The 24,269-nt window shown below is 48.2% G+C and overlaps 1 protein-coding gene across 1 annotated transcript in view; it reads right to left on the reverse strand.

Moving 5' to 3' along the window:
* ASXL2 (ASXL transcriptional regulator 2) overlaps positions 1-24,269 on the reverse strand; it is a 243,012-nt gene that overhangs the window by 40,836 nt on the left and 177,907 nt on the right. The window contains exon 5 of the mRNA XM_084624546.1: positions 9,255-9,370. Coding sequence (XP_084480672.1) covers positions 9,255-9,370 — 116 coding nt within the window. The remainder of the gene's footprint in view (positions 1-9,254; positions 9,371-24,269) is intronic.

Raw genomic sequence — 24,269 nt, forward strand, 5'->3', positions numbered from 1 at the left:
TGGGCTGCTTATAACGAAGCCTGGGTTTATCAACTCATCTTCAGCAGATATTGACTCAGGAAGGAAGGAGGGAAGGAGGGAGGGAGGGAGAGTGTGTGTGTACAAAAGGAGCTCTGAGTGCAGGGAAAGGGGCTGACTGTCACCCCCATCACCCCCATCTCTGGCCCCCCATACGTCTCCCCACTCTCTACATATCCCCTCTCCCCCCCACAGCTGCAGACAGAAAAATCTCTCTGGCACCCCCTGCTGATGCTTACAGCTATCACAGGCAGCATCTTAATACAGCTCTCTCTCATGGGATGTACAGCTGGGCCTAAGAAGCAACAAGTGCATGACATGTATTCCACTTGGAGGGGCAGTGCTGTACCTTATGGCTGGAGCCCCTCCCCTAGCTACCTTGACCCTCCCTCAGTTCCTTTGTACCAAACACCCAGAAACGAGACTCCTATGCAGACGGGATGGAGGGTGGGTCGTGGAATACACATCAGCATCACATCTTGAAGAACCACAGTTCCAGTAAGTATTGCTCGGGCATGTAGGAATGAAATCAGGAGGGCCAAATCTCACCTGGAGCTGCAGCTAGCGAGAGATGTTAAGAGTAACAAGAAGGGTTTCTTCAGGTATGTTGGCAACAAGAAGAAAGCCAAGGAAAGTGTGGGCCCCTTAATGAATGAGGGAGGCAACCTAGTGACAGAGGATGTGGAAAAAGCTAATGTACTCAATGCTTTTTTTGCCTCTGTCTTCACTAACAAGGTCAGCTCCCAGACTGCTGCGCTGGGCATCACAACATGGGGAATAGATGGCCAGCCCTCTGTGGAGAAAGAGGTGGTAGGGACTATTTAGAAAAGCTGGACGTGCACAAGTCCATGGGGCCGGATGAGTTGCATCCAAGAGTGCTAAAGGAATTGGCGGCTGTGATTGCAGAGCCATTGGCCATTATCTTTGAAAACTCGTGGCGAACGGGGGAAGTCCCGGAGGACTGGAAAAAGGCTAATGTAGTGCCAATCTTTAAAAAAGGGAAGAAGGGGGATCCTGGGAACTACACGCCAGTCAGCCTCACCTCAATCCCCGGAAAAATCATGGAGCAGGTCCTCAAAGAATCAATCCTGAAGCACTTACATGAGGGGAAAGTGATCAGGAACAGTCAGCATGGATTCACCAAGGGAAGGTCATGCCTGACTAATCTAATCACCTTCTATGATGAGATTACTGGTTCTGTGGATGAAGGGAAAGCAGTGGATGTATTGTTTCTTGACTTTAGCAAAGCTTTTGACACGGTCTCCCAAGTATTCTTGTCAGCAAGTTAAAGAAGTATGGGCTGGATGAATGCACTATAAGGTGGGTAGAAAGTTGGCTAGATTGTCGGGCTCAACGGGTAGTGATCAATGGCTCCATGTCTAGTTGGCAGCCTGTGTCAAGTGGAGTGCCCCAGGGGTCAGTCCTGGGTCCGGTTTTGTTCAATATCTTCATAAATGATCTGGAGGATGGTGTGGATTGCACTCTCAGCAAATTTGCGGATGATACTAAACTGGGAGGAGTGGTAGATACGCTGGAGGGCAGGGATAGGATACAGGGGGACCTAGACAAATTGGAGGATTGGGCCAAAAGAAATCTGATGAGGTTCAATAAGGATAAGTGCAGGGTCCTGCACTTAGGACGGAAGAACCCAATGCACAGCTACAGACTAGGGACCGAATGGCTAGGCAGCAGTTCTGCGGAAAAGGACCTAGGGGTGACAGTGGATGAGAAGCTGGATATGAGTCAGCAGTGTGCCCTTGTTGCCAAGAAGGCCAATGGCATTTTGGGATGTATAAGTAGGGGCATAGCGAGCAGATCGAGGGACGTGATCGTCCCCCTCTATTCGACATTGGTGAGGCCTCATCTGGAGTACTGTGTCCAGTTTTGGGCCCCACACTACAAGAAGGATGTGGATAAATTGGAAAGAGTCCAGCGAAGGGCAACAAAAATGATTAGGGGTCTGGAACACATGAGTTATGAGGAGAGGCGGAGGGAACTGGGATTGTTTAGTCTGCAGAAGAGAAGAATGAGGGGGGATTTGATAGCTGCTTTCAACTACCTGAGAGGTGGTTCCAGAGAGGATGGTTCTAGACTATTCTCAGTGGTAGAAGAGGACAGGACAAGGAGTAATGGTCTCAAGTTGCAGTGGGGGAGGTTTAGGTTGGATATTAGGAAAAACTTTTTCACTAGGAGGGTGGTGAAACACTGGAATGCGTTACCTAGGGAGGTGGTAGAATCTCCTTCCTTAGAAGTTTTTAAGGTCAGGCTTGACAAAGCCTTGGCTGGGATGATTTAACTGGGAATTGGTCCTGCTTCGAGCAGGGGGTTGGACTAGATGACCTCCTGAGGTCCCTTCCAACCCTGATATTCTATGATTCTATGATTCTAAGTAAGTGTTGAGTAAATGTAGCTCCACTTAGGTGACTCACAAGCAGTACTCGCCCCAGGAGGTGGGGCTTGGGGTCTACCTCAACAGGGACTGCAGGACCGCTCTACCAAAGCCAGCATCCACCCTGGAAGATGTGGATATGGCATAATGGTTTGTGAACACATGTATCACGCACGGTCATAGCAGCTTTGCAAATGTCCAATATGGAAATGTCACTGAGGAATCTATAGACGTTTCTTGCGCCCTCGTAAAATAAGCTCGTACCCAAGGAGGGAGTGTAGCCAAAGCTATTTCATATGCAGTTTTCATGCAGGATGCTATCCATTTGGAGACTGTCTGTGAAGAGACAGCTTGAACCTTCAGGCGATCTGTGTATGACAAACAAGGTGAAGCTCAAAATGGGTTAGTCCTGTCCAGATAAGATGCTAGACATCACCTGACATCTAAGGTACGGAGACACTGCTCCTCCGGAGAGGAATGTGACTTAAGAAAGAACACTGGTAAACATACTGCCTGGTTCAAATGAAACTGAGAACCCACTTTAGACAAAAATTTTGGATGCAGTCATAAGGTCACTTTGTCTTTGGAGAAGTGTGTATAAGGAGGCTCTGCCATCAGAGCCTGCAACTCACACACTCTCCTTGGTGATGTTATCGCTACCAGGAATGCAGTTTTCTGACACAAAAGTGGAAAGGGACAAGATGCCAGGGGCTCAACGATAGGACCATTAAGGCCGCTAGGACTGAGTTAAGGTCCCACAGAGGAACCGACCAGAGGATGTAAACCTGAATCTTGCTACTATGATATTGGAGAAGACCGATTTTCCCTGAACGGGGGAGGGAGGAGGTGAAATGCTGATATCACTGCCAGATGCAGTTTCACTGAACTAAATGCAAGCCCCAATGACTGAAGGTGCAGCAGGTAGTCCAAAACGTCCTGGATAGAGGCCAGCATTGATTGGATTCCACAGCTAATGATCACCCCAAAAATGGCTTCCATGTCACTCAACAGGCCATCCTCATGGAGGGCTTTCTACTGTTAAGGAAAACTTATCGGAGAAACACTGCTCTTCCTCATTCAGCCAAACAGCAGCCACTACATGAGATGCTGGAAGCTGAGTGCAGGCTGCAAGGTGAGGCCTTGGTTCTGAGGGAGTTGGGATGGGGAGGAAGCAGTATGGGAGGCTGACTAGACAGTACAAGAAGGTCAGAGAACCAGCACTGTCTTGGCCAGGGCAAAGAGAATGAATTTGGCCCGACTCGCCTTGAGCCTGAGGATGACCTGAAGGATGACTGGGATCAGGGGAAAGGTGTAGAGGAGAGCTGACTGCTAGCTGAGGTGGAAAGCCCTGGACAGGCAGCCTGGACTGAGGCTGCCTGGAGAGCCAAACAGACAACATTTTCTGTTGTCCCTTGTAGAAAACAGGTTGATCATCGGGATGCCCCAAGCTATGAAGATGACCTGGGGGAACACTTGTCTTTAGAGACTACTTGCAACTCAGGAAAATACTGGCTGAGATGGTCTGCAAGATGATTCTGAACCCTGAGTAAACGAACGGCTATTGGAGTAATGTTCTCCTTGAGGCAGAACTGCCACAGCTTGATCGCCTCTAGGCAGAGCAACCTGGACCGTGTTTCCCCCTTGTTTGTACACTGTGACAAAGTTCCTCCTCTGCCTTGGTGGGTCCTGCGCTTATTAGCGGATTTTCTCGCCTCAGAGGTTCATGGCAGTCCTCAGTTTGGCCACTTTCGTGGCTCAAATCTGCCATTCACTCAGTTAGCCTCATCACTGGCCAGCATGGGGAAAGGAAGAAGAACAATCCCCACAGTCTCTGCTGATCCACCTAGTGGATCAGGGAACAGGCCAGAGACCTTCCCCTCGGGTGGAACCCACAGTCCAGTTCAACTCCTCCAGTATCAAGTAGGGAGTTGGAGGGATGGGGGGAACCCAGGCCTGCCCTCTACTCCGGGTTCCAGCCCAGGGCCCTGTGGATTGCAGCTGTCTACAGTGGCTCCTGGAACAGCTGTGCGACAGCTACGACTCCCTGGGCTACTTCTCCATGGCCTCCTCCCAACACCTTCTTTATTCTCACCACAGGACCTTCCTCCTGATGTCTGATGCTGCTTGTACTTCTCAGTCTTCCCCAGTAGTATGCCTTCTCACACTCAGCTTCTTGCACCTCTTGCTCCCAGCTCCTCGCACGCACCACAAACTGAAGTGAGCTCCTTTTTAAACCCAGGTGCCCTGATTAGTCTGCCTTAATTGATTCTAGCAGCTTCTTGATGGGCTGCAGTTGTTCTAATCAGCCTGTCTGCCTTAATTGTTTCCAGAAAGTTCCTGATTGTTCTGGAAACTTCCCTGTTACCTTACCCAGGGAAAAGGGACCTACTTAACCTGGGGCTAATACATCTGCCTTCTATCACTCTCCTGTAACCATCTGGCCCGACCCTGTCATAACACATACTACATCACGGTGATATTGTCAGTTGGTATGTGAACTACTGAGACTCTGATGCTGTCCCAAAAAGCATGACATGCATTAGAGATGGCCTGAAGTTCCAGCACATTTACATGGAGTGAGGCCTCCTGCTCTGACCACAGTCTCTGAGCTTTCAGTGACCCCAGGTGTGCCCTCCAACACATCAGGGAGGCGTTGGTAACAATCAACTTGGTTGGTGAGGTCTGGACAAAGGGAATGCCTTGTCAAATGTTCTCTGGACATATCCACCACTGCCAGGAGTCCAGGATCAGTGGAGGAAAACAAACATATCTGTCTAGAGAGCGAAGAATAGGACGGTAACCATCCAGAGCCACATTTCAAGGAGGTAAGGCACAATGTTGCGAACTGGACCACCTGCATGCAAGCGGACATGTGGCTGAAGAGCCTCAGATATGTCCAAACTGTCATGGAAGGCTGACACAGTAGACAGAGGCAAATGGTTGGTCGTCAGAAATCCTTTCGACGTCATGGAATCTAACAGGGCCCCAGTGAACTTGATTTTTTTGAGCGAGAGCCAAGGTTGACTTACCAGTGTTTAGAATGAGACCCAGACAGTTGAGAAAGCACACTGTGGTGACGATGTGAGCAAGAACTTCCACTCTGGATCTGCCCTTCAGTAACCAGTCATCCAGATATGGGAAGATGTGAATTCCCTTCTTTGTGAGATATGTCATAACAATGACCACATGTTTGTTAAAAACGGTGGGGGGGGGGGGAAGAGAGAGAGAACACGAACCGGGGGCAGAAAAGAGGCTGAATGGAAGCACTGTGCACTGCAAATGGCGTTTCACCACAATGAACTGAAGGAACTTTCTGTGGCTTGGCAGAATCACCACATGAAAGTAGGCGTCGTGAAGGTCCAGAGCAGCAAACCAGTCATTCTGAGACAACGCAGGGAGAATAGTTGACAGTGACATTTGGAACTTCATATACGTTATATATTTGTTGAGGCCAAGAAGGTTAAGGATGGGTTGTATGCCTTCCTTGGATTTGGGTACCAGAAAGTATCAGGAGTAGAAGCTGAAACCCTGCTGTTCCAGCAGAAACTCTTTCACCCCTCCCAAAGCCAGCAGAGAGCAGACCTGCTCTAGGAGCAGTATCTTGTGAGAGGGGTCCCTGAAGAGGGATGAGGAGGAGGTGTGGAGAGGAATTGGATGGCATAATCCAATCCGATGACGTTTAGGATCCAGCTGTCGGTGGTGATTGATCCCCAAGCATTGTGAAAGCAGCCAGGCAGTCCCCAAAGGGGGAGATGAGGAGAGAGAAGCAACGACTGGAACAGTGCTCTGGACCAAAGAGTGAAAATAGTTGCTTGGAGGACTTTGCGGGAGGGTGGCTGGACTGGCTGAACCCCAAGCCCGATCGTTTTCTTTGTGAGGGCTATCCCTCTTTCTAGGGTAGTCCTGTTGCCTCAGAGGAGAGAACGGCTGGCCAAACATGCACTGCTGATGCTGAAGACTGCAGTAGCACTTCTGCTCTGCTGGTGTGTACGCCCCCAAGGACCGCAAGGTAGCACTGGAGTAATCAGGTTTGTTTGCTCCTCTAAAGAGCCAAAATGCACAACTTGTCACTTTAACTGGAGTTAACAATCACTTTGATTCAACACAGCACTGGTTTGGTTTAGATTAAAAGTAAAACAAGTTTATTAACAAAAGGAGATACGAAGTAAGAATACAGTTACAAAGGGTTAAACACAAACAAAAGTAAAACTATGTTTTCTAGTGACTAAGACTGAACAAAACCTACAGTCTTGGTTCAAGGTAAGATTTTTACCACTTTCTTTCAGCAAGATGGCTGACCACTCCTTAGTCATGCTCTCCCACAAAGTCCAAAGTACTTGGTTCCTGTGTTTTCTTAGGTGAAAGATAACTTGGGGTTCCTTGGCCCCTCTCTTTTATAGTCCAGTGAACCTTTGAAATGGATTCTTCTGAAGGTTACCACGTGACGGGCTCCACTCACCACACAAGTGCCTCCTCCTGGCTAGGTATTGCATAGCAGCTTCCTTCCCATATGGCATACCCTGCCAATGGTCACTTCATCGCTACTGTGGTCTCTCTTCCTGTAATTCATAGTGCTCTCTCTTTGCAACTCACTCCTCCAGCTAGGTCATTATATAGTCCTCCCTTCCGGGATATCAAAGTCTTGTTGGACCACCTGTCCAGATGGCACCTCCAACAGTCCTATACTATTTGCCAGTGCTGGTACGGGAATCCAGGCCCTCTCCCTACACACGGTTATGACCCAGGGATCTGTAACTAGCCACCAAGGTGTACTTGTTGCTGTTTTCCTAGGATTCTTCCTATCCTGCCTTCACAGGCTTTCTTTCCCCAGAACTCCTTTGGGATTGACTATTCTCCCAAGGCTCATTCTCCCGCAAGGTTTCCCCCTTCCCACCTCTGTGCAAAAGAGTGGCTGTGGACTCTCTCTCTGTAGCCCTCTGCTGTTACAAAGGTCCTCTCCTCTCTTTATATTCCTTACCGTAGCTAGGCTTCATCCACAACTAGTGCTCATAAATCCCTTGGCCTCCCTTCAGATGCAACTGTAAAGGTTAATTGGCCCCTTCAGGGCTAGTATGGGATGAACACCCCATTACACCTCCCAAAGCAAAGTTCATTCATGCTGTGAGGAAGAAGACATGGAGTCTGGTGGGGAAGTCAAGTTACATGCTGGTTGCTTCCCTGCTGGTGTTTGGTAAAATGCAAATTTAACTGTTCCTGCACCCTTCAATACAAATGAATGGCCACGTGACATATGATTGCCAATCGACTCCGATGACACCTGGCTGGAGGCATCGGCTTGTCCTTTGTCTGGAAGGAACCCGCACACACCTTACGGGGAACAAGTGATAACTCTCCATCAGTAGTTCTCAAACTTCATTGCACCAGGACCCCGATCTGATAACACAAATTACGCCATGACCCCAGGAGCGGGGACCGAAGCCTGAGCCTGCCCAAGCCCCGCTGCCCCAGGTGGGGGTCAAAAGACAATGCCCAAGCCCTGCCAAACCAAGCAGCCCCAAGCCCTGCCAAACCAAGGCTTGGGCTTTGGCCCTGGACAGTGGGGCTCTGACTTTGACTTGGGCTTCGGCCCTGGGCCCCTGCAAGTCTAAAGCCAGCCCTGGAAACCCCATTAAAATGGGGTTGTGACCCACTACGGGGTCCTGACCCACAGTTTAGGAACCGCTGCTCTACATGCACGACAGAGTCATTCTCAAGCAGTGGAAGTAACCCGTTCCCTCTCACACACAGTGCCATAGCCAGGGCTGGCCTTCGGGAAAATGGCACCCCAGGCAAGCTTTCTTTGGCACCCTTTAAGTACTGCTCCCCAAGCAGCCGCTCAGCAGACAGAGTGGCAGCTGGTGGAGCAGTGGTGGCACGGCAGGTATTGCTGCCGGGAGGGCAGAGAGGGGATGCATGTGAGGAGTTAGCTCCTGCCCCGCAGCCCCCTTATCGCCTCCTGGGTGGGCACAGTCTTTCTGCAGCCTCTTGACCATGACGCCCTGGGCAGTCGCCTATGTTGCCCACCCATAAGGTCAGCCCTGGCCACAGTAGGAGCCCAATGCCAAGACTGTGCCTCACCCTCACAAACACACGCAGGAACTATGGAATTCCTTGTAGGTGAAAATATGCACAGAATAAGCAGGGGAAATTTGTGCACGCAACACAATAAGGATGTGAAGAATATCAAAATGCTACAAACCCTCAGAGCTGCCATTTATACAGAGCTTCTCTAAAAGGGATGTGGAGCATATTGTGGAAAACTGAGGGCAATCATGAAAACAGATTAAGTGTAAAGTAAATATGTCTCCGCCTCCCACAAATGAAAAATAATTTCAGCCAGCTATTTTATAGTGTGATAAAGACTGACAAATGATTTTGAAGAACTTCCAGCAAGAGCCCCCCCCAGTGAAACTGCTTACTGTGAAGTAGAAGGAAAGGTCCTGAATTGTGTCTCTGCAGACTGGAGTTTCACTTAGGGTATGTCTTCACTACCCACTGTATTGGCGGGCAGCAATCGATCCAGCAGGGATCGATTTATCGCGTGTAGTGTAGATGCGATAAGTCGATCCCCAAGTGCTCTCCCGTCGACTCCTATACTCCAGTGCCGTGAGAGGCGCAGGCAGAATCAACGGGGGAGCGGCAGCAGTCAATTCACCGCGGTGGAGACACCACGGTAAGTCGATCTAAGTACGTCGACTTCAGCTACGTTATTCATGTAGCTGAAGTTGCGTAACTTAGATCGATTCCCCCCCACAGTGAAGACCAGGGCTTAGAAAGTTAGTTGGAGGAATAAAGTGACTTCACTTTTAGACGCTCAGAACTAGATCACACAGACTATCCCACTTACCTGTTTGAGTGCCTTCTTGCTGTGCTTCTGGGATGGCGAGATGACTTTACCCGCTGGGATGGAAGGAGATGGGCAGCCTGATGGCGGGGAGCATGTCTGTGACAGTCTAGACGGTACTAGGGAAATAAAAAGAGAAAAACAGTTTCGAAAGAATTATATAGGCTGTGCGGAAAACAATCCACCCCTTACATGCCCCCCGGGCATCAGTCACTCTTTCCCATGCTCAGAGACCAACCCCAGCATCGTCACCCACTGGGTCTGCGAAAGCTGCACATCTAGGAAATGTTACTTTTTATCTGGGGGATTGTTTTAAATTTATTTATCCAGGGAAGTGCAGGGCAGCAATTGTCAAACTGGCAGCTGATTATCACTGAAGAGGTTCCTGCTTTTTTACTCCATCTCTCCAACCGATGCAGCAAAGACACTTAGAGGGTGAGTGACCAGGGTAGCCTACCAAGTCAGTGTCTGGCTGGCATTAGAACCACCGCCTCCCTTCCTCCCAGATTCTTGGCTCTGAACACTAGACTACACAGCCTCAGTTAACTGCCTCTTTTCACCCTTGACATTGTGGTTAATGCTACAAACATATCAGTCCTCACACCTCAGAGTTTTGTGACTGATACTTCTGGCTTCCCCTCACTACCCGCTGGCCCAGTTCTACTCTTGGTTAAGTCAATGGAGGGGTGGCAACTGACTTTAATGAGAGCAGGATCAAGCCCTTTCTGATGGGCCCCTGTGCTGGGCCCGAGAGTACCTCCACTGCCCATCTCTTATTCAGTTATTTGTGCTCTAACCCCACAGAACCTGGACTGCTCTCATGACCACAAGCTGGCAGTTTGGCATAGCTCAAACTCTCTACTGGGTTAGCTGATTCACAACTGAAAGGAAAGTGGTGGGTACCGACCAGTATAATTGATGTCTTAGTCTGGTCAAACTGGCACAGTAGCCCACAAACGACTGGGAACCACTGTCTTAAAAACACCTGTCTTACAATCATATTGTACGACATCATATGATTGTATAAACTCTGCACCACCACCGAGTTAAGAGGGGGAGCATTGATGACTAAATGGAAATTAAAGCAGGGAAAGAAGACCATGATTCTACCCCCTCTCCCGCGCCCTAAGAAGATACACAGCCCTGGAGAGAAAAGAAGAAGCCTTTACCGTAACCCTCTCAGGCCACCTCTACACTATGGGCACTCTAGTGGTACAGGTACAGCGCCGCAGGTACGGCACAGTAGTGCTGAAGTGTCGATGCCGTCTACAGGGATGGAAGAGGGGTTTTCATAACGCTAGGAATTCCACCTCCCCACATGAAACACGGCCTCAATCTCCAGGTCATTTAGACTTTGCAAGGGGTCTCACTGCAACAAAAAAACCAGGATGGGGACAATTTCCAGAGACCTAAATCACTGCTGATCATGTGATTTGCATACGCCTGCTTGGGCCAAGATACTCAAAGCAATCGCCATGAGAGAAAAGTCAAAGTCATTTACAGGGTTGACAGCCACCCGTATTGCCCACCATGCTGCTCTGTGCCCACTTTCATTCATTCCTGCTCAGAATTTTGCCTCTGAGCAGGAATGAATATTGGTGCCCATCACTGGATTGGTGTGAGAAAGCCATCAGGAGCTAAGGAGCACTTCAGTCATATAGACACATCTGTTCAGGACATGGGTAACACAATGATAAATGAATCTAATAAAGGGTGGGGTGCAAAATACAACAGGCGCAGAACAAGGACAAGAAAAAACCACCAGAAAACTTTTGTGAAATCAGCAGGGTGTCAGGTTAAAGAGATAAATAAAAACAGTCAACTGGTCAAAAATAAAAACTATCAATGTCTGCCTGCAAATATGAAACCCTTAAAGCAAAAAATACATGAACTAGAATGCCTTGCAATGAACAAGGATTTTGATAGAATAGGCATTACAGAAACATGGTGGAATGACCAAAATAAATCGACAGGATACTGTAATACCTGGCTAAGAATTACACCAGAAAAACAAAGAGGTGGGGCACTAGTGCTGGAGCTAACGGATTCTAGCAAGATCAAAATTCAAGTGAAGAGGGCCCCACAGCTGACTCTGGATGGGTAGGAATCCCAAGTGGTAAGAATGTAAATAAATGAAAAGAGCCTCCCGGTCAAGAAAAATGGACAGTGCTGAGATCAAAAGAGGCAACACAAATCTAACAATGATAATCATGGAGGACTTCAGCTATTCACCTATAAACTGATCAAATGGAAACAATGGGACAAAGTACAGAGAAACAATATGATTGCTTCTTGGTCCTGCTAGTTCTAGAGCACACACGAGGACAAGTTAAACTCTGTTTAGTCTTAAGTAACATGCATGAGTTAATTCAGGAAGTAACAGTAGCAGAGCACTAATTAATAGTGACAATAATAGAATTAGGTTCAACATCCTAGGGGGAGGGCAAGGGACCAAAAAATGTGTGACAAAAACTTTAGAAAGAGATTTCAATAAAGTGAGATGGCTGATCAAAAAGTCCCTAACAGCAAAAATAAAACAAGGACAATTCGTAGATGCGGTATAGATGTTACTTAAGAAAACAATAACAGATTCTCAGAGGGCATGCATAATAAAGAGATACGGTACTATGACAGATTGCAGTAACAGAAGAACAAATTTATATGTGAAGGTTGTGGAACAAATTGCTAATTTAAATGCAGTAAGTCATCAGGCCCAGGTTGTATACATCCAAGAGTTCTGAAGGAGCTCAAGCAAGAAGTGGCTGAAGTGCAAGCAGAAATATGCAGCCTCTTATTAAAAACAAATGAGGACTTGCGGCACCTTAGAGACTAACAAATTTATTTGAGCATCAACTGTCATGAGCTACAGCTCACTTCATCGGATGCATTCAGTGGAAAACACAGTGGGGAGATTTATGTACATAGAGAACATGAAACAATGAGTGTTACCGTACACACTGTAATGAGAGTGATCACTTAAGGTGAGCTATTACCAGCAGGAGAGCGGGGGGGAGGGGGGGCGCTAGTAGGGGAAGGAACCTTTTGTAGGCACAATCAAAGTGGGCCATTTCCAGAAGTTGACAAGAACGTCTGAAGAACAGTGGGGGGTGGAATAAACAAGGGGAAATAGTTTTACTTTGTGTAATGACCCATCCACTCCCAGTCTTTATTCAAGCCTAAGTTAATTGTATCTAGTTTGCAAATTAATTCCAATTCAACAGTCTGTTTTTGAAGTTTTTTTGTTGAAGAATTGCAACTTTTAGGTCTGTAATCGAGTGACCAAAGAGATTGAAGTGTTCTCCGACCGGTTTTTGAATGTTATAATTCTTGACGTCTGATTTATGTCCATTTATTCTTTTACATAGAGACTGTCCAGTTTGACCAATGTACACAGCAGAGGGGCATAGCTGGCACGTATATATCACATTGGTAGAACGAGCCTCTGATAGCGTGGCTGATGTGATTAGGCCCTATGATGGTGGCCCCTGAATAGATATGTGGACACAGTTGGCATCGGGCTTTGTTGCAAGGATAAGTTCCTGGGTTAGTGTTTTTGTTGTGTGGTGTGTGGTTGCTGGAGAGTATTTAATCATAGAATCATAGAATCATAGAATATCAGGGTTGGAAGGGACCCCAGAAGGTCATCTAGTCCAACCCCCTGCTCAAAGCAGGACCAATTCCCAGTTAAATCATCCCAGCCAGGGCTTTGTCAAGCCTGACCTTAAAAACCTCTAAGGAAGGAGATTCTACCACCTCCCTAGGTAACGCATTCCAGTGTTTCACCACCCTCTTAGTGAAAAAGTTTTTCCTAATATCCAATCTAAACCTTCCCCACTGCAACTTGAGACCATTACTCCTCGTTCTGTCATCTGCTACCATTGAGAACAGTCTAGAGCCATCCTCTTTGGAACCCCCTTTCAGGTAGTTGAAAGCAGCTATCAAATCCCCCCTCATTCATCTCTTCTGCAGGCTAAACAATCCCAGCTCCCTCAGCCTCTCCTCATAACTCATGTGTTCCAGTCCCCTAATCATTTTTGTTGCCCTTCGCTGGACTCTCTCCAATTTATCCACATCCTTCTTGAAGTGTGGGGCCCAAAACTGGACACAGTACTCCAGATGAGGCCTCACCAATGTCGAATAGAGGGGAACGATCACGTCCCTCGATCTGCTCGCTATGCCCCTACTTATACATCCCAAAATGCCATTGGCCTTCTTGGCAACAAGGGCACACTGCTGACTCATATCCAGCTTCTCGTCCACTGTCAGCCCTAGGTCCTTTTCCGCAGAACTGCTGCCTAGCCATTCGGTCCCTAGTCTGTAGCTGTGCATTGGGTTCTTCCGTCCTAAGTGCAGGACCCTGCACTTATCCTTATTGAACCTCATCAGATTTCTTTTGGCCCAATCCTCCAATTTGCTTCAGGTTGGGGGACTGTCTGTAAGCGAGGACTGGCCTGTCTCCCAAGATCCGTGAGAGTGATGGGTCGTCCTTCAGGATAGGTTGTAGATCCTTGATGATGCGTTGGAGAGGTTTTAGTTGGGGGCTGAAGGTGACGGCTTCTGTTCTGTTATTTTCTTTGTTAGGCATGTCCTGTAGTAGGTGACTTCTGGGGACTCTTCTGGCTCTGTCCATCTGTTTCTTCACTTCAGAAGACTGAAAGGTTGCAGTTGTAGTAACTATATTTTTAAAGAGCTCTAAGAGTGATCCAGGGAATTACAGACCGGTTAGCCTTGCATCTGTACCTCTCCAGCTGGTTGCAATGATAATTAAAAATAATATAACAAAACATCTGGAAGATAATAATATGATAGGGTCTAACCAGCACGGTTTCTGCAAAGGAAAATCATGTCTCACTAGCCTATTAGAATTATTTGAGCATGTCAGTAAAGTAGTAGATAAAGGAGAACTGGTTGACAGTTTGTTTAGACTTTCATAAGGCCTTTGAAAATATCTTTCACTAAAGGCTACTAAAGAAACTAAGTAGTCATGGATGAGAGGCAAAGTATTGTCATGGATCAAAAACTGGCTAGGAGACAGAAAGCAACAAGTAGGACGAAATGGTCAATTTTCATCATGGCAAAAGATTACAGTGGGGACTCCTCAAGGTTCCTTACTCAGTCTGGTGTTGTTAATATAGTTATTAATGATCTGGAAAGGAGGCGAGTAATGAAGCAGCAAAAGCTGTAGATGTCACAAAGTTAGTCAGGACTAGAGAGGACTGTGAGGAACTTCAGACAGACCTAGCCAAGGTAGGTGAATAGGCAACATGATGGCAAATGAAATTCAATCTTGTTAAATGCACAGTAATGTACTGGGGGGGGGGGGGGACGGACGACGACACTGACATGGAGTTTATGGAAGCTGTACCTCCATCTTGATATGAAAGCCTGGTCACATTGGATGAGGGACCCAAAGTGTCCACAGACTTCACCTCTTATTAAAGATGAGGACAGCTGCAAATTTGGTACATTCCTCAGTCTGCCAGCAAGTTGAAAGTATGGCCCTTGGTTAGGTAACCTCTGGACCCCAGACCTGGTATAAAAGACTGAATTCTTGTACATAAACACAGGTTCACATATAGACTCAGAAACAGAGTTGGCTGCTATTTACTTTGAGACATTTTAAATAGAAGGAACATAAACCACATCCTCTCTGAAACCAATCAAGACAGAAACTACAAGTTTTGTGTGCAGCAGAATAGCTAAAACCACTAGAGGCAACTGCTTTGCCTCACTTTAATTTCTCACAGTCCTATGAAACACATTCTCAATTACAAACTACATGTCAAACTCTTTGTTCCTTTAAACTAGCAAAAGCCATACATGCTGGGAAGTGGATTCTCATCTCTGAGAGTCGACTGACTACCTTTTGCACTGTTATAATGCTGACATTGTCTGTGCAATGGGGGCGGCTGTCCCTGTACTGACAGCTGTAACCACAATAAATTCTGCAGAGTAAACAGAAGAGTTAAAAAAAAGTTGGCAAGGTTGCAGTTGTTTAATTTAGCTACTGGCTCATCAAGTGATGGGTATCTAATTATGAGGATAAATGGCTCTCTGAACACACAATACAGACATGCAGGGGTACAATAAAAAGATACATGCAGAAGCTTAAACTGACAAATGTGTTGAGAGGGCATGCCTCTGCTGTGGGAGTTCTCATTCCGGTAAGTACAAGGTTTTAGAAGCTGAGCTTGTTTCCTTTAGATTTCCGTAGCTCAGCTAAAACTTTAGTGTATCTAAAGAGAATATAAATGCAGTGTGGTTTGTCTTCTTAAAAATGCTCTACTTTCACTGTATAACTTACAAGAGTTAGTTAGCATTAGTGTTAAATTTTATACATGAGCCTATGTGGAGCAGGGAAATTGTGCTTCCTGGTGCTGCTAGATTTCTGGAGCACTTTGTTTTTGTAACACTAACTCCTTCACAAGCTCTGGAATTATATTATAAAAGTGATGGATGTAACTGGAAAGTCCTCAGGTGGAGTCGCCATCTGATTTTAAAACCTTCATGACTTGGTTTGCACTACAGTCAAATCTCAGAGTTACGAACACCAGAGTTCTTCTTCGAGTGATTGCTCGTGTGCATTTCAATAGGTGTGTATGTGCACCGTGTGCATGATCGTAGGAAGGTTTTTCCCCTGGCAGCACCTGTCGGGTCGGCTGTGGAGCCCCCTGGAGTGGCACCTTCATGGCGGTGTATATTAGTCCCTGCCGACCCGCCACTTACTCAGTTCCTTCTTACCGCCAGTGATGGTCGTTGAAGTAGCTCAGTCTCTTGCATTCGCAAGTGCCTACCTAGTGGTTCCCTTTTCTTAGCTGTAAACAGTTATTAGTTAGTTATATAGTAGTTTGTAATTAGTTGGGCTTATTTTGGGGGGCTTTCCCCTCTCCCTAGTTTCCCCAGGCACTGGGGCACATCTCGGTCACAGGGATTTAAGGCCTGCGAGAGGTGTGCAAAACCTATGCCAACAGGTGATCCGCGTGCTGCTTGTCTCAAGTGTTTAGGAGAAGGCCATCAGACAGACAAGTGCCCAATTTGCAGGAGCTTTAGACCCAGGACAAAGAGAGAGCGGGACTATTGTTTGAAGCTCCTCCTGATGGAGTCGGCCCTCCGCCACCAGGCAGCACCAGAAACGGCACCAGCATCATCGGTGCACAGCACCCCAGCCTCGGTGCGGGATGTCTTGGCACCAAGAAAGGACTCCTCCAAGGAGCACCAGTGCCGCTCCCTGGCTCGTGAGGCCGGTGCTACCAGGCGGCACCGCGCACACTACCCAGTGCCATGTAAGAAGTCATGGGACGATAAGAAGCTGGACCTTTTCTGCCGAAAGGTCTGCTCGACTGGGGGCTCCAGCTTTGAGTGGACAACCAGCAAGCGGTACTCAGCTGCTATGCCTTCAAATTCTTGGAGCTCATTGGCAAAATTCCAGAAGTTGCTCCCGGGTGAATCGCGCAAGGAGTTTAGTGTGCTCCTTGAGGAGGTCAGGGTGGTTTCGAGAACCTCCCTCCAGGCCGCATTAGACGTTGTGGACTCGGCTGCTTGGACCATGGCCACCGCCATTACAATGAGGTGCAGTGGTGGCTGCAGGTGTCAGGGATACCACCTGAGGTCCAGAATACAATTCAGAACCTCCCCTTTGACTGTGCAGGCCTGTTCGCCCAAAATACAGACTCTTGCTTGTACAGCCTTAAAGACTCGCAGGCGACTTTGAAGTCTTTGGGGATCCACATCCCTGCACCCCCAAAGAAAGCCTTTTAAGCCTCAGCCCCCATCCCATTTCTACTCAAGGCCTCCCAGGCGAGACTCATCCAGGAGATGGGGCAGAAATAATAAGAGGTGCCTGCCACAGTCCTCCTCAGGCCAAGACCAGGGTTCAGCCAAACAGCCCCCGGGCCTGAAGCCAAACTTTTGAAGATGTGCCCGAGGACAGAGTATAAGTATCGAACTTAGATCCTTACCCCCCTCTTTGTGAATTGACTCTCCCGCTTCTACCATGCTTGGTCCCATATCACATTAGATCGCTGGGTCCTGAGCATGGTAGGGGTGGGATACTCTATCCTGTTCTGTTCCCTCCCACCCCCCTTCCCCATCCCTCGTCCCCTTCCTTGTCCCTCTTCAGGGACCCTTCTCACGAACAACTCCTTTTGCAGGAGGTGCAATTGCTCCTCACTCTAGGGGCAAAAGAGGAGGTTCCTCAGGAGTTCAGGGGCAAAGGGTTCTACTCTCGCTATTTCCTCATCCCCAAGGCCAAGGGTGGGCTCCGGCCTATCCTGGATCTGCGAGACCTCAACACATTCATAAGGAAAGTGAAGTTTCGCATGATCTCTCTGGCCTTCATCATTCCTTCCCTGGATCCGGGGGACTGGTACGCTGCCCTCGACTTGAAAGATGTGTACTTCCATATATCCATTATCCTGGCCCACAGATGTTTTCTTCGCTTCGTGGTCAGCGGCCAGCACTACCAGTTCAGGGTGCTCCTGTTTGGGCTCTCGGTGGCCCGCCGGGTATTCACCAAATGTATGGTGGTCGTGGCAGCCTTCTTCCGCAAATGTCAGGTGCAAGTGTTCCCATACCTGGACGACTGGCTCATCAAGGCCGAGTCACAAGCACAGACTGCAGAGCACGTGTCTCTGGCCCAGGCCATATTCCGCGGGCTGGGCCTCATATCGAATGTGCCCAAATTAGGGTGACCAGACATCCCGATAAAATCGGGACTGTCCCGATATTGAGTAGTTTGTCCCGTGTCCCGACCGAAGTACAGTCGGGGCGCCATTTGTCCTGCTATTTTGTTTCGGGCGCGGCTTTATTTTTTTTATTTTTATTTTTTGTTTAGGCGGCGGTGACAGGCAGGGGAGCGCCTTTTCAATTGTTACACTCACCTGGCACGTCCAGGGCTTCGGCGGCACTTCGGTGGTGGGTACTTCAGTTGCTGACAGGCTTTGGCGGCGGGTACTTCAGTCGCTGATGGACTTCGGTGGCATTTTGGCGGCAGGTACTTCTTTCTTCATCGGCAAGATTTATTTCCCGCCGCCAAATGTGCCGGGTGAGTGTAACAATTGAAAAGGCGCTCCCTCTGCGGCAGTCCCAATATTTTGGATTTAGCATCTGGTCACCCCAGCCCAAATCCACACTAGTCTTGATGCAGAGAATAGAATTCATAGGAACTCTCATGGAGTCCTGCCCGAGCTGCACTTCCAAGCACTCACGGACATTTATCGAAAACCTTCGCCGATTCCCCACAACCTTGCCCAGAAACTGCATGAAACTATTGGGGCATATGGTAGCCTGCACATACGCGGTCCAGCACGCCAGGTTCCGCCTTCGGCCCCTCCAGGCGTCGTTGGCACAGGTGAACAGGCCGGGCAGGGACCCACTTGATACAAGAGTTACTCTCCCGCCTCACATTCTCGAGTCTCTCTGCTGGTGGCTGCAGCCACAAGTGGTCCGTGCAGGAGTACCCTTTGCCAAACCCCAACCAACGCTATCGCCGGTCACGGACACCTCGGCGCTCAGTTGGGGAGTGCACCTGGGCAATATTGGAACCCAAGGCCTATGGTCCCACACAGAACTATCGCTGCACATCAATGGAAGGGAGCTGAGAGCAGTTTGTCTGGCATGCAATGTGTGTTGGTGCTGACAGACAACACTACGGCAATGTTTTATATAAACAAACAGGGTGGTGCTCACTCCTCTCCCCTGTGCCAGGAAGCCCTCGAGCTGTGTGACTTTTGCATTGCCCATTTGATACAACTAGAGGCATTACACCTTCCAGGAGCACTAAACGAGCTAGCCGATCACCTCAACTGCTTGTGTCACGGTCACCAATGGTCCCTCAGGCTGGACATTGTGCACTCGATTTTTCAGAGGCGGGGTTCTCCCCGCATAGACTTGTTCGTGACACGGAGCAATAGGAAGTGCCAGCGGTTCTGCTCCTTCCTGAACCACAGCCCAGGCTCCATTGCGGACGCCTTTCACGGATGAGTCACCTGTTGTATGCGTTCCCGTCCTTCCCTCTCATACACAGAGTCCTCCTCAAGACTTGCCAGGACGGGGCTTCCTTGATCCTCATAGTACCAGTGTGGCCCCGCCAGCACTGGTTCACCAAACTGTTGAACCTCTCAGTGGACAGGCCAGTAGCCCTTCCCGTGTGCCCGGCCCTCATCACACAGGACCATGGCCATCTACAACACCCCAATCTGGAGTCCCTCCACCTCATGGCATGGAAACTCCATGGCTGAACCCTCTTGAGTTCAGTGTTCGGACCCAGTGAGGAAGGTCCTGCTGGGAAGTAGGAAACCCTCCACTCGTGCCATGTACCTGGCAAAGTGGAAGTGCTTTTCCATCTGGTCTCTGCAGAGGGGCACCGAACTGCAGCTAGCGTCATTTCTCCTTGTTTTTGACTACCTGTTACACCTCAAGCAGCAAGGGTTGGTAATATCATCTCTCAGGGTACACCTGGCTACCATTTTCAGCCTTCCACTCAGGGGCAGCGGTAGGTCAGTCTTCGGCAATCCCATGGTGGGATGGGTTCTCAAGGGTTTGGACAGACTTTATCCCCCAGTACGACGGCCTGTTCCCCAGTGGGACTTCAACCTGGTCCTGTCCACGCTCATGAGGCCACCTTTTGAGCCCATAGAGACCTGCCCTCTGTCCTACCTTTCCTGGAAGGTGGTCTTTCTTATAGCCATAACCTCGGCCAGAAGGGTATCCGAGCTCAGAGTGCTGACTTCCAAGCCCCTCTATACGGTCTTTTATAAAGACAAGGTGCAGCTACGCCCTCACCCTGTGTTTCTGCCAAAGGTAGTCTCCCAGTTTCATGTGAACCAGGACATATTTTTACCTGTGTTCTTCCCTAAGCCACATGCCAGTAACAGAGAGCACATGTTCCATTCCCTGGATGTTAGGCGGGCCCTAAAGTTCTACACTGAGTGCACAAAGCCATTTCGTAAGTCACCACAGCTCTTTATTGCAATCGCAGAAAGGATGAAGGGGCTTCCAATCTCATCCCAGCTCATTTCATCTTGGATCACGTCCTGTATCAGGACTTTGCTACAACCTGGCTAAAATTCTAGCCCCTCTGCTTACGGTGCACTCCACGAGAGCGAAGGCGGCATCCGCAGCATTCCTGGCGCAGGTCCCTATCCAGGACATATGTAAGACAGCAACGTGGTCTTCCATCCACACCTTCACGTCACACTACACCATTACCCAGCAGGTGAGGGATAATGCAGCCTTTGGCAGGGCAGTCCTGCACTCGGCAACCAGGTGAACTCCGACCCCTCCCCCAGGGAAACTGCTTGGAAGTCACCTATTGGAATGCACATGAGCAATCACTCGAAAAAGAAAAACGGTTACCTACTTCTCATAACTGTTGTTCTTCGAGATGCGTTGCTCATGTCCATTCCAAATCCCACCTGCCTCCCCTCTGTTGGCGTATTCTGGCAAGAAGGAACTGAGCAGGTGGTGGGTCGGCAGGGACCTATCTACACCGCCATGAAGGTGCCACTCCAGGGGTCTCCACAGCCGACCTAACGGGTGCCGCTAGGGGGAAAACCTTCCGGCGATCGTGCACGCTGTGTGCACACACCCCTATTGGAATGCACATGAGCAACACATCTCAAAGAACAACAGTTACGAGAGGCAGGTAACTGTTTTTTATGAACTGACCAGTCAAGCACACACCTCATTTGGAACCGGAAGTACACAATCAGGCTGCAGCGGGCGTGAGGAAGCAAATATGGCACAGTACTGTTTTAAACATAAACTACTAAAAAAAAAGGGAAAGTTTAAAACAAAAGATTTGACATGGTATCTGATTCTGTGTCTGTTTCATTTAAATTAAGATGGTTAAAAGCAGCATTTTTCTTCTGCACAGTAAAGTTTTCCCCGACCTTCTCAGCGTCTGGGGCCTCTATGGGGACTGTAGCCAAGGTGACAGTAGCCTGGCCTTGCAATGGGTTGTGCCTTAGCAGTGACCTGGGCCAGGGGTGTAGGCTGATCCTTGGCTGTCTGGGGTGGTCGGTGCGCTGAGGTCACTGAACGGGGGCCCCTGGAAAAGGAGCCTTGGGCCTGATGGTAAGTCCAGGGTGTCCGAAAAGGCCATTGTGCCGGAGGCTGCCACTGTGGTTGCCATGTCATTGGTGCCTTCCTCTGTCGCTTGTCAGATCTATGTCTGCTGCGATGGGAATAGTCCGTGTCCCAAGACACAGATCTCAACTGAGATGACCACAGTGGTGCTGCATGGTACTGCGCTGGGGACTTGTGCCGAGTTGATGATGCAGGGGACAGGTATCAAGATGCCCGGGCCGGGGACTGAAACCGGGAATCCGGCATCAGGGACAGGTGACAAGGGTCCAGCATTGGGGACCGGTGCCGAGGGCCCAGTGCTGGTCCTCTCTCGGAGCTGGGAATTGCTGCTGCTCCCTCGGCGGTGCATCTGATGCTGGAGAACCCCTAGATGCTGAGGGTTCCTTCATGGGATGCCCTGGTACCACGCCTGCAGGTCCGGCTGTTTTCTGCACCGGGGAGTGCCCCCTGTTGACTTTTCTATGCTGCTTGTACAGCACCGGTGAATGCGAGTGGTGCTGGGCTGTCTGTGCATCCTGTGGTGCCGGAGGGCTCCGGTGCCGAGGGTGTCTTAGACTACAATCCTTCCTCGGCACCGTGTCACATACCGATGCCGGGGCACTCTGTAAGGACATGCTTGGTGTGGGGTCCTGGCGGTCTGCAGCAGACTGGGGATGAAGGGCGGATTCCATGAGCAACTGCTTCAGCTGGAAATCTCACTCCTTTTTAGTTTGGGGGCGGAAAGCCCTGCAGATCTTGCACCTTTCTGTCTGGTGCGCCTCCCCCAGACACGAGTCGTGGGGGTCGCTTGTTGGCATAGGCTTGCTGCAGGTTCCACAGGGTGTAAAGCCTTGGGCTTGCTGCATGCCCTGGAGCCCAAGGGGCAGGGGTTGTTATTGGGGAAACCCCACTCCCAAATCTCACTATATACAATATATACACTAACAACTAAGACTAACTACAACTAAATTAGACTAAGCTAACCATATGAAAGCACGCTAAAGAAAGCACTTGCTAAGCAAGCGACCGCAGTTCCAACGACTGTTGCTGGCATTAAGAAGGAACTGAGGTGGGACCAGCAGGGTCATATATTGAGCGCCATGAAGATGCAACGCCGGGGGCTCCATAGCTGACCCGATGGGAACTGCTAAGGGAAAACTTTCCGATGACTGTGCATGTGGTATGCAAACACTTGATTGGAACGGATATGAATAAGCACTCAAAGAACTATTCTTTTAGTACAAAAAAAAAACCGAGGAGGATTGTGGCACCTTAGAGACTAACAAATTTATTTGGGCATAAGCCTTCATGGGCTAAAACCCACTTTATCAGATGCATGCAGTAGAAAATACAGTAGGAAGATATATATACACAGAGAACATGAAAAAATGGGTGTTGCCATACCACTGTAATGAGACCAATTAATTAAGGTGGGCTGTTATCAGCAGGAGAAAAAAAAAAGTTTGTAGTGATCATCAGGATGGCCCATTTCAAACAGTTGACAAGAAGGTGTGAGCAACAGTAGGGGGAAAAAAATTAGCAAGAGGAAATAGTTTTACTGTGTGGCATGACCCATCAAATCCCAGTCTCTATTCAAGCCTAAGTTAATGGTGTCCAGTTTGCAAATTAATTCCAATTCTGCAGTTTCTCACTGAAGTCTGTTTTTGAAGTTTTTTTGTTGGAGAATCGCAACTTTTAGTACAGTTTTTCAACTAGTTCTGCATGCACCTTACAGTAACTTAATCTAGACCCACATTACACTAGTTTGCCTAGGAGAATGTCATGTGGGACTGTGTCAAAAACCTTATTAAAATTGAGATATATCACGTCTACAGTTTCCCCCCATCCACTAGACCAATAATCTTGTCAAAGAGGGAAATTAGGTCAGTTTGGCATGATTTGTTGTTGAGAAATCCATGTTGGCTGTTACTTATTACCCTGTTAGCTTCTGGGTGCTTACAAACTAATGGTTTAATAATTTGTTTCAGTATCTTTCCAGGTATTAAAGTCAGGCTGACTGGCTATAATTCCACAAGTCCTCTTTGTTCCCCCTTTTAAAGATAGGTCCTATATTTGCCCTTCTCCAGTCATTTGCGACATCACCCATCCTCCATGAGTTTTCAGATATTTGCTAACAGTTCAGCGATTTCTTCATCTAGTTCCTTAAGTACCCTAAGGTGAATTTCATTAGCTCCTGCTGACTTGAATATATCTAACTTACCAAAATATTCTTTAACCTGTTCTTAACCTATTTCAGCTTGTGTTCCCCCTTTCCTCTTGTTGTTAATATTAATTGGGTTAAGCCTCTGGCCACCATTATCCTTTTTTAGTGAAGACTGAAGCAAAATAAGCATTTAACATCTCAGCCTTCTTGGTGTTGTGCATTATTAGCTCTCCTTCACTACTAAGTAGAGGACCTACACTTTCCTTTGCCATTATCTTGCTCCTAATGTATTTTTGAACCTCTTCTTATGCCTTTTACATCCCTTTCTAGGTGTAACTCATTTTGTGCCTTAGCCTTTCTGATTTTGTCCCTACATGCTCGTGCTATTCTTTTGTATTCATCCTTAGCAATTTGTCCATGTTTCCACTTTTTGTAGGATTCCTTCTTGATTTTCAGGTCATTAAAGAGTTCCTGATGGAGCCATCTTGGTCTCTTACTATTCTGTTTCTCCTTCACATCAGCATAGTTTGTTGTTGTGCTTTTAATACTGTCTCTGAGAAAATGCCAGCTCTCCGGAACTCCGTTTTCTCTTTTGCTTTTCTTCCCATGGGATCTTTCCTACCAGAATTCTCAGTTGTTAAAGTCTGGGGTTTTTTTTTTTTTTGAAGTCTACTGGTCCTTATTCTGCTGCTCTCACTCCTTTCTTTCCTTAGAATCATGAAATCTGTCATTTCATGACCACTTTCACCCAAATTGCCTTCAATCTCCAGACTTGTAACCAATTCCTC

This window comes from Lepidochelys olivacea (assembly GCF_965140295.1).
Source record: "Lepidochelys olivacea isolate rLepOli2 genome assembly, chromosome: 3".
In the NCBI taxonomy this organism is placed as follows: domain Eukaryota; kingdom Metazoa; phylum Chordata; order Testudines; family Cheloniidae; genus Lepidochelys; species Lepidochelys olivacea.